Source organism: Lagenorhynchus albirostris, chromosome 6 (assembly GCF_949774975.1).
Source record: "Lagenorhynchus albirostris chromosome 6, mLagAlb1.1, whole genome shotgun sequence".
Classification (NCBI taxonomy): Eukaryota; Metazoa; Chordata; class Mammalia; order Artiodactyla; family Delphinidae; genus Lagenorhynchus; species Lagenorhynchus albirostris.
In genome coordinates, this window is record NC_083100.1 from 65,947,351 (window position 1) to 65,958,329 (window position 10,979).

At 36.7% G+C, this 10,979-nt stretch overlaps 1 protein-coding gene across 1 annotated transcript in view; it reads left to right on the top strand.

Annotated features, from left to right (window-relative positions):
* Positions 1-9,295, top strand: part of TTC21B (tetratricopeptide repeat domain 21B) — an 85,113-nt gene extending 75,818 nt beyond the window's left edge. Inside the window, exons 27-29 of the mRNA XM_060152734.1 lie at positions 3,546-3,666; positions 7,430-7,497; positions 8,748-9,295. Of these exons, the coding sequence (XP_060008717.1) occupies positions 3,546-3,666; positions 7,430-7,497; positions 8,748-8,825 (267 nt within the window). The 3' untranslated portion in view covers positions 8,826-9,295. The remainder of the gene's footprint in view (positions 1-3,545; positions 3,667-7,429; positions 7,498-8,747) is intronic.
* Positions 9,296-10,979: the final 1,684 nt, after the last annotated feature.

A 10,979-nucleotide genomic window follows, 5' to 3' on the forward strand; every position in this document is an offset into this window, starting at 1 on the left:
AAGAGAGATTGCAGTTTCAAGTTTCAGCTGTGGTTTGCCCTACTTACAGAAAGTGTTTTGGAATGTCAAGCGTTTGCCTGTGATTATCCATCTCATCCCAGAGCTAATGAAAGTTGCAGAAGAGCATTAATTGCAGACGTCTGTCCCTCCTGTTAAATACTCCTGATGAACTGACTGCAGCTGCGTGTTGTTTTCTCATTATTAGAATCCACTCTGCATAATATATTTTGTAGGGAAAAGTGTTTTAAGCATTTAATTTGATTTATTTAATGAAAAGTCCGTATCTTAGGTAGAAAAGTGCATATCTTAGGTATAAAACTGAAAATCTTCAAGTCCTTAGAATTTAAGGCTCTTTACTAACAGTGCATTTTGGTATTTAATTGCCCAGAAAAGGATGTCTTTTTATAACATGTTTTAAGTTAAGAATTTGTTACTATTTATTGAGAAATAATTGTGCTCAACTTAGAAACTTGAGGATATTTATCTTTATAGAGTCTTATCAATTACTTCAAAATCTTAATCACAGCAAATCTATGTTTTATTCCCTTTGAGCCAGTTAGATTACAAAATAGATCATTTGTTTTCCAAAGAGGAGTCATGATCGTCTAATACTATTAAGTTATTTTCTTGGGGACTTTAAAAACCTAAAATATCAAGCCATTTATCAATTTATGTAATTATACATGTAATTTAAGTTAAAAAACAGAATACTTATTAAAAACAGAATACTTATTAATAGGCTCTGAAAAATCTAAACTGCCAAATAACTAACCCTTACATGCCTAATCGAGGCTTAAGCAAGATTTCATGGGAATTAAGGTTTCAGCGCAGATAGAATTTCAATTTGCCAGAATGCAGACAGCAATACATTGCATGATTGAACATGACGGCTGCTTTAGAGGCGTCAGCCCTACTGCTGAGGCATGACAATATTGGAAGCATGAAATTCAGGAACCAGAGCTTAGAAACTTTGAATTATATAATTAAAAAATGGAGATCATCCAGATCTGGGGCAGGAAATGTGCAAGATGACAGTAGACCATCTTGTCATACCAGATGGCAAGGAAGCTATCAGTGATAATTGGAGTCATGTCAGGGACTCAAGAGCCAACTTGAGGACACTCCCACTAGCCAAAGTTGAGACACTTTAGATATCAGTAATAACTGCACTGAGTTGGAACACACCAAATATGTCTAAGTCCATGAGTTTACAAAGATACAAAAAAAACCAACCCTAATTGGTCACCACTGATATATGCTAATAAACTGACTTATTTCTAAAGCTGGCAAATAAAGGGAAAGAATTAAGCATCTATCCTGCCTTTTCTGTATGAACAATACTGCTGGGAAACAAAATAGTGGAAAAGGAGGTGCTTCTCATTATAGATGTTTTCCAGCTAATAAATGAAGAAAGAATGATGGAATGTCACTATTTTCCAACCATGATGAATTAATGAATGGGTATAACATCACAAGACATTACGTGCCACGTGATGGAAGAACACACCATCTATGAGAGGGTCAGAGTGGGGTGACACAGGTGAAACACTCACTCCAGGTCCGAAATTTAAAGGAGCACTTAAAATCTCAGTAATTATCGGGACTTCCCTGGTGGTCCAATGGCTAAGGCTCCGTGCTCCCAGTGCAGGGGGCCTGGGTTCGATCCCTGGTCAGGGAACTAGATCCCACATGCTGCTACTCAGAGTTCGCATGCTGCAACTAAAAAAAACAGGATCCCGCATGCCACAACTAAAAAGATCCCACATGCCGCAACGAATATCCCGCACCAGCCGCAACGAATATCCCGCACCAGCAACGAAGATCCCACGTGCTGCAACTAAGACCCGGCGCAGCCAAATAAATAAATAAATATATTTTTTAAAAATCTCAGTGATTATCTTAGTTAACTGATGCTGCTATAACAAAGTACCATAGACTGGGTGGCTTATAAACACCAGAAATTTATCAATATTTCTCACAGTTCTAGATGCTGGAAGTCTAAGATGAGGGTGCCAGCATGGGTGGGTTGTAGTGATAACCCTCTTCCTGGTTGCAGACTAATGAGTTCTCACTGTGTCCTCACATGGCAGAAAAAGAGGGCAAGGGGGCTCTCTGCGGTCCCTTTTATAAGGTCACTAATCCCATTCAGGAGGGCTCAACCCAAATGACCTGTTCACCTCCCCAAAGCCTCACCTCCTAATACCATCACACTGGATGCTAGGATTTCAACATATGAATTTGGGGGAACATAAACACTCAGTCCAATGTAGTGATCAGGATGAATGACATTTAATGCAATATTTTTTTAACAAAGTATCAAAAGGTAAAACAGGTAGGATCTTACAGTGCTGTGCTGAGCTATATTGAAGCCTGAAGCAAAAAGGGAAAATGTGTGCCCTGATCCATGTTTGTGGGTATTTTTTAATGGTTAATAGTTTTCATGAAAATATTAGTGATGTATCTTCTTGCATTAAAATAAGGAAAGTAAAATTATGATAAAGAGAAAAAATATTCAAACTTAAAATAACACAGTGAATTTTAATATACCCACTTTTCCATTTTTTAAAATCAACACTCTGGGAAAAAATAGCAATTAAAAAATACCTAAAAACATGTATACAGCATTGTGCATTTTTGCTTTTTCATAAGGAGCAGTGTGACTCGGTTGAGCACTGACCTATGAAGTAAGTAGTTTCACCTCTTTCCCCTTAAGTCAAAATCGGATACAAACCTCTAGATCTAATACAATTTCCAGGAAATATCAATGACACAGGAATATATTATATAACCACTATAAGGATGCACTCACCTAAATCTGGGCTGTGAGAAACTCTAGGATGAACATTCTTGTACATTTAATTGCAAGGAAAGAGGCAGAGAGGAGACTTCTAGATCCAAAGGGAGTTTAGGGACATTTCATCCAGTCACAGTGTGTGACCCTTATTTGAATCCTCATCCTAACATGCAAACAAAAAAGTATGTTAAGACTATTTGAAATTTGAATAGTGACTGGATATTTGGTGATATCAAGGAGTTGTTACATTTTAGGTGTGATAATTTGTGGTTATGTTGAAAGAAAGTCCTTATTTTTAAAGAGGCATACTAAAATATTTATGGATGAAATGATGTAGTTTCTGAGGGTTTTTTATCTGATAATACAGAAGGACAAGTGTATGGAGTAGTGAAACAGTATCAGTCAGGAGTTCATTGTTGAAGACATGGGTTCAGGGGGTCCATCATACTGTCATTTCTATATGTGTTAGAATTACTTATAATAAAAAGTGTAAATGTATATGTATATGTATAAAACATCTCCTTCCCTCTCACCCAAAAATCCTGATTCTGTAGGTTTGAGATAGGGGCTCAGCATCAGAATCTTTTTTTAAGTCCCATAGATGATTGGATTGCATAGCCAAGGTTGAAAACCACTGTTTTATGTGCCATTTAAATGAGTTGATACGGTTGACCCCTATAGTCATAAGCGCTCCATAAAATCTTAGTGATATCAAGTGTAATCTGTTGATACATCTTGCACTTTTCTTCAGTCTTGCTGCAAAGCTTATGAATATATGGGATACATTATGGAAAAAGAGCAGGCATATACAGACGCTGCCTTAAACTATGAGATGGCGTGGAAACACGGCAATCAGACAAATCCAGCAGTAGGTGAGTTTAAAATTTAGCCACTAGGTTTTCACAGGAAACGTGGGTTTTATATGTAAATCTTCATTTAAATGCATTTGTTTTTTCTCTTTAAGGACAAAATACACATTAAGAGCCAACATCCTTTGTTGGACCGTCTGAAAAATAAATTTTATATTTATAATAGATTATTAGCTACTCAGTTATTAGGTGTAGTTTCCTGAGATTCAAACTCCACCTCAGTCGCCTTAAAGGACATCCGATCTAATTCTGCCCTTTCTTTCCCTTCACCCTCTAATTCCAGAATGGTGATGCTGTGGGGGGAAGGTGTTTCATTGTGAAGGAAGTGGGAAGACATTGCATCAAATCAAGTCCTCCTGGGTTCTTTACTGCAGAACTTCTCAAAGCCTCTAAACCCTAATATATACTGTGATGGATATCACAGAGGGGACATGTTTCCCACAGTAATTTGACTATGGAACTTTTTTTTTTCTCTTGAGCATCTATAAACGTCATTTGGTTCCAGTGGTAGCCCATTGGTTTGAGGAAGGCTAGTCTCCAGTATCTGTAACAGATGGGCAGCATCTGGAATATACTTAGTGACTCCTGGGGAGCTCATCCCCAGGCCTCTCTTTCTTTGTGTTGCACTGAAATAGGCTTCATTGACACTGCCCTGTCTGTTCTCTGGAGCAACCCACATAGTCCTTCCGCCCTTATGCATAATGGCCCTCTAATTGCAAACTCTGTCATTGTCTCTCCTCAGTTTCTCTCCAAACCATCCTCAGGTGCTTGTCCATTCTTGCTTTCAAGTCTTTCACCCTCCTTGCTGTCTCCTGGAAACTCTCAAATAGTATTTCCCAAACTTTGCTTTGGAATACTGGGTGAGATATTAATAGTTATTTCTTAAAAAACAGAGAGTTGAGCGTGAGGAGATGAGGTTCCACGGCCAAATAGGTTTCGAAAATGCAGTTTTATTTGTCCATGTCCCTCTTGACCTGTTGTGCCAGAAATGAACAAGTTCTTAAGTATGATTTAAGAACGAATTGTATGTATAATGAAGCTATGTTTTTAAATTAGGCCTTTAGTAGTTGATAGTTCAACCTAAGATGGCATCTGTCTTTTTAGCAGACGCAGCACAGTGATGACTCAGATTTAATCTGCAGTCAGATTGGTCATCTTTAGACTTGCTGCTGTCAGTCAGGACTTCCCCTACCTTGTATTTTTCTGAGGTCTGTTATTTTACTAGACTTGTATAGAGCCCAGGAACTAACGCTTCCTTCTCAGGTATTGTGCGTCTTACAGAATAAAATCAGCTTGTAAAATGAGCATTCCTTAAAATCCTTAAAATATATTTAATTTTGGTGCTTTATTCCCCAGAAGGAATACAGTTAGAAGCTCACTTATTTAAATACTCTGTTCCTTGGAAGACCAGCAAATAAAGAGATTTCAAGTCAGTAGTTCCTTCACTGTGTTATCTTTGTGTTTTATAGGTGATTTTTTCAGTTCCTCTGACTTCTCCTTAGTTGGCATTTCTCTGAGGCTCTAAATTAATTCTCACAGTTTCTTCCTTAAGATTATCATTGCATCCAGTACCCCCAGCCTGCCTGGCCAAGTTAATGGTGCATTTATTTCACTTTTTCACTTGTCAGGAAATCCTTCAAATCATGGTTGTGTTCTTTTCATAGGATTCAGGCGTGAGTACTGTAACTGTGAAAGGCACCAAGAACTGAGATCCACTGAGAGGAGAACACAGTCATGTTTCTCCCTTCAGTCATTCCCAGGTTACGTGACAGTCACTAGGCTGTTCACATTGTTCGTGTTCACGAGCGCACTCTCTCTCTCCCCCGTTTTTTTTCCTGATTACAAAGAGTTGAATTCTTAGAAGCCTGACAGGTGTCATGCAGCTGCGGTACACGTGTTCTTTGCCATTTCTAGCTCTTCATTTCCTCTCTAAAGTTTTTTGAAGGAAATGATCTATCAAGTTTCTTTCAATATGAAAACTTTGTGCTTCTAATTTAGTGTTTACACAGAAAAAAAATGCTAATATTTGCGTGGTACTCAAATTTTTAAAAGCATTTCACAACAAGTATTTCATTTGATCTTTAAACTTACACTAAGAGCTGAGTTATCCTTCCATTTTTGGATGAGGAAACTTGAGATTGACAGCTCAGGTGACTTGTCTAAGGTCTCAGAGCTAGTCAGGAAGCCAGAAACCAAAAGTTAAGTCTAGGTTTTTTTGGTTCTAGTTTCCATGTTTGGCATGACATCTTATGTTGTTTTCCTTTTTAAATGTCCTTTTAAATGTTCCTTTTTTTTTCAGTGCTTAACAGTGGCTTTATTAGGTGAATGCTTGAAAGTATTCAACATTAAATTCAATTTACTTCACATGTTTGCAAACACATTAGCAATTCTTAACTATTTCAAATCAACTAATTTGAAGTACAGAAGGCTTGTTTTCAAATAACTCTTCTGAGGTGACACTAAGACTGAAAGAAACCTATGACTTGAGTCCAGGTCTCTAATAAACTCTATTTATTAATCTGTTTTATAATTATTTTCTAATGATACCAAGTTTACCTCTCTGACACTTATTGTTTTCATCTTGGACATTTCTCATTTGTGTGTGTGTGTGTGTGTATCGAATACAATGAATTTTAGATAATTCTTTTTCCTTACTTTTTGCTACCGTATGATTGCATTAGCCAGCAATTCTTTTAAAACATTGTTCTGAAATTCTAAAAACTTGCTTTGGTACTTTGATTAAGGCCTAAGAGCAACATTCAGATATCCCTTTTTCATATTTCTAAATGGTAAAGCAAGATATTTATTAGTTACGTATTATTTTACATTGTGTTATATCTTATTTATTGAGTCCACTTTTTTTGTCTTTTCCTTAGTTTGCTTACTATTATGGCATTGTTACAGAACAACAGTCAGTTAAGAATGTCTTAAAACTTTCCTCTAAATTGTCAGAATCTGAAATGTGACATTTCACTGTCAGTAACTGTGGTGCTTGTTACTCATCGCTGATGTGGCTATCTAATGACTAACCCAGTGTCTTCTGAGCCTCTCTCCCCCCTGCTCTGCGCTCCACTCGTGCACTCCAGGTCCATTTGGTTGCTGTGTCTCCCTCTACCATTGGCCTTTCCGTGTGCAGTTTTTGCCTAACAGTGTTCTTACTTCCCACCCCCTTGGTCTACCTTATGCCTCTTCCTTCAGATTTCAGACCTTGCCTGACTCCCACCCCCTCCCCAACCAGGTTTCTTATTACAGTGCTCTTGGCCTGTACCTTTATATCACAGCATTTATCTCAGTTTTGAAATTATTCATGTACTTACATAATTACTTAAATAAGGTACTTTCTTTCCTAATGGAGTGTAAACCTCATGACTGAAGGAACCAGTTTGCCTGACATGTTAAGTAAATCTGTACTGTATAAATGAATCGCTGTGTTATCATTTACTGCCCTACGATGAGTTTTTACCATAATCTGAAACAAATGGGACTTTTCTAGTAAGTTGCAAAACCGCATTTGTGGGATGGCCGGCCATCTTCTAACCCAGCTGTGGTCCTTTGTTACAACTCCATTTTCTTTCCTACCTGTTCTCCTTTTATGTCACTCCACCTTCTATTATCTTATCATTTCTATCATAGTATAGTCACCAGCCTCCACTAAGAGTTCTCTAATATTAGAGTAAGCAAACAAAGGAGGAGGGCAAAAAAGGTAATATTAACAGTATGCTCTATAAATAGTACTATATCATTGTTGGTTTTTTTGTCTTTCCAGGATACAAACTGGCATTTAATTACTTAAAAGCAAAAAGATTTGTGGATGCAATTGACGTATGTCACCAGGTAAAACTTAAATTTAGATTTCTCAAAATTTTTCAGATGGACTCTTTCCTACTTTTAATTAATATCAAGATGTACATGAATAGAGATAGAAGACGTCATATTTTGGTTAAATGACTCATCACATATATCTGGGAGATACTACCAGTTTTCAAAGTTTAGAAAATAAAGTTTACTTAAATTGAAAAAACATATGTTTTTAATTGGGCTCAAATAATAAAATGTTTACGTCAATTTAAAGAAAGAGGCTAGAGAAGCATGTTAAATAAAACGTAATCCTTAAGTCAGAAGATATCTCAGGATTATTATAGATTCTCCACATCACTGTTCTGAATAGAAGTTCTTATGTATGTGTCTAAGTCTCTGGTTATTAGAGGATTCAGATTTATAAATTAAAGAGGTATTTTTGTCATTTAGAAGTCATTCAATTACACTTCTGGAATTGATTCCTGACTAAATGATCCCTTGTTAAAATGACAAATATTTAAGTTGCAGTTTTAGAATTTGCAGCTGCTTTATGTACATTGTCACATTGATATTCCATATAAGGCATTTTACTAAACATTGTTGGGAGCTCCAAGAAAAGCTCCTTAGCAGAGAATTATGTAATGTGTCTTATCCCGGATAGCTGTGTGAGCATCATCATAGTAAATACTTGGCCCCAGCGATTGCTATTGATTACTGAGTCTCTGCGTAAGGCAGCATTTCACATTAAGGTTAAGGTTGTACATTAATGTAAGGTTATACATTAGAATCATTTGTGGAGGGTTTTTTTTTGTTTGTTTGTTTGTTTTAATGAATTTCCCCTACTCCTAGACTCAGTAGACCTGGAAATTTGTATGTTTCAAAATCATTCCAGGTAAATCTGATGTGTGCTCCTGGGTAAAAATAACTAAGAGTTTATTAAATATCATGCATTAATAGCTAAATTATTTAAAGTATCTTAAATCATCGATACATAATTGTTTTCTGTAACTGATCTATTAAGGAAATAATTATATTTGTTGTATTTTCCACGTGTAGTATTATATTCTACCTTTTTCATTTAATTGCTGTTAATAGAAATGAGTCATCATGTCACACGCATCTCAGATATCACCTTTAAAAAGTGTTGTTAAATTTGTAGTATTAATATAATGAAATCTCAACTGTAATGCTGTTTCTAGTAAGTTTTGTGACTCCGCAGTTCTTGATAATGAATTACAAGTTCTTATGCTTTTGTTTTTTTTTTGTTTGTGTGTGTGTTTTTGCAGGTTCTCGAAGCACATCCAGCTTACCCCAAAATCAGAAAAGATATACTTGATAAGGCTCGTACATCTTTAAGACCTTGAAAATTATTTTAGCTTTTTTAAGCAAGAAATGAAAAGAATCTGAGTTCTTCCAGTTCAAAATAGGTTTAAGCTAATACTTTGTAATAGAAAGCATACTTCTCTTTCTCCAGCAGAGGCTGCTGTTGTATATAAAGAGAAACACTGTGTTAAATGGATGTCTTCTGATGGAGAAGGTGAATGAAAGCTGGTTTATTTAATTGACTCTCTTGATTAGGTGCAGATTTGGTGACTCTGTGGTAAAGATTATAACCCACTTCTATAAAAAATATTTTGTTAAAATCTTGGTAGTTAAGTATCCTATATCTTTTCTAAGGAATATTAGTTTCTTTCAGGAAATACATTTACAATATTGTTGTTCTCTGTTAAACATTTTTGTGATAGTCTCTGTTATTTCAAAGGTTTGAGTAAATTTCCCTGGAAATATTTATGAAAAAGAAAATATATTTTTTAATAAAGATTTTATAAATTTATGATTTGTATTCCTCTTGGAACTCAAAAGACATGGTGAGTTTTGCAGAATCAGGGTAGACTCCCCATGTTAATGCGTAGTATTACAGAAAATGTGGCTTTCCTAGAAAAGTCTTTGTGGGAAAGTATAAAGAGTGTGTGTGTTTCCCTTCTCTGTTGAACTGATTCTTCCTGCTCCCAATGCCTATGTGATCCCTTTTAAGAAATAACCAGTACCTGAAATTAGTTTAAATAGGTAAACCTTTATAGCAATATTTAACCTTAGCCCAAAGACGAGGCCTTTTGGTGTAACTTTAGACACTGTAACATCTGGTGGAGAATATTTCTGGTCAGTAGGGACTCCCAAAGCACACCGTGTGAACACAGCTGCAGACCCCGCTCTCCCTAGAATTCCTGCCACCACCCTGGGAGAGCACTCACTCTTTACACTGAATTTAACCTAATCTTCATAAACTCAATTCTTAACATCATTTTTAGTATGTTATCTATACCTTTTTCAGTTGCCTTTAAAAATACAATAAACACAGTCTTCAATTTTAATTGCATTTTCAATAAACAGTATTTTTCCAAGTCTCTTGCTTTTCCTCAAGTACCTCATGTTTATTTCTTTTGAGCTACATTCTAGTTTCTGATCACTTCTCCAATTTTCCAAAGTCCTTTTAATTCCAATTACATGTTATAAAATTCTAGTCATTCTTTTATGTATGGCGTTCCATGAAAATGTTTAATAAGTAGAGCATTCATGAAACATGTCATGCCTGTTAAAATGCTTTCACATGTCTTATTACATTTATCCCCCGGTCCTATAATATAGACATCATTATCCCTGTTTTACAGTTCTGGCACTGTGACAGATTATCTCTTTAGCTATAACCTTTCAGCCTGAATGGACATTGTTAAAGACGTGATATAACAGAATACCCTTAGTAGTTCCAGTGAGCCTGCATCATGGAATGCTAGAATCATGGAAATTGGATAGAGAAAGTAGAACATCTCTTCTCCCAGCAAGACATTTCCAAATCAGTTTTCCTATCTGTAAAATGAGGAGTTTGTTTTTGTTTCTTTTTTCTGCGCAGGCTCAGCGGCCATGGCTCACAAGCCCAGCCGCTCCGTGGCATGTGGGATCCTCCCGGACCGGGGCACGAACCCGTGTCCCCTGCATCGGCAGGCGGACTCTCAACCACTGCACCACCAGGGAAACCCTGTTTTTGTTTCTTAAGCAGCCACTTATTCTGCCATTTGTTAGATACTATTCTAGAAACTTTCTTTAAATTAGGTCTTTTATTTCTCAGTCAGCTCTCCAGAGAAATAGTATTTTTTCAGATGACGAGATGAGGCTCCAACTAAGTGATTTGCCCAAGGTCAGAGAAAAATTTTCAGAACCTGGATTCCACCAGCCTTTCCTATATTAAGATGCCTTCCATAACTAAGAGAGGCAGTGTCTATAAGAAAAACTCTTTTATCTGCATGTGGCTAGCAGATGAAACTGAGCGTCCTGTCACAGAGGTGGCTAGGTAATGAGGAACAAGAACTGAGTGGAATGAACGTTCTTACACACGTGGCAGCTGCCACCGAGAAGCGTAAGGGAGGAGCAGTGTAGTGTAGCAGGGGAGAGCACGGCTCTGAAGTCAGACCGGCTTAGGTTTAAAGTCTGGCTTTACTACTTTCTCAAGTTACATAGGCTCT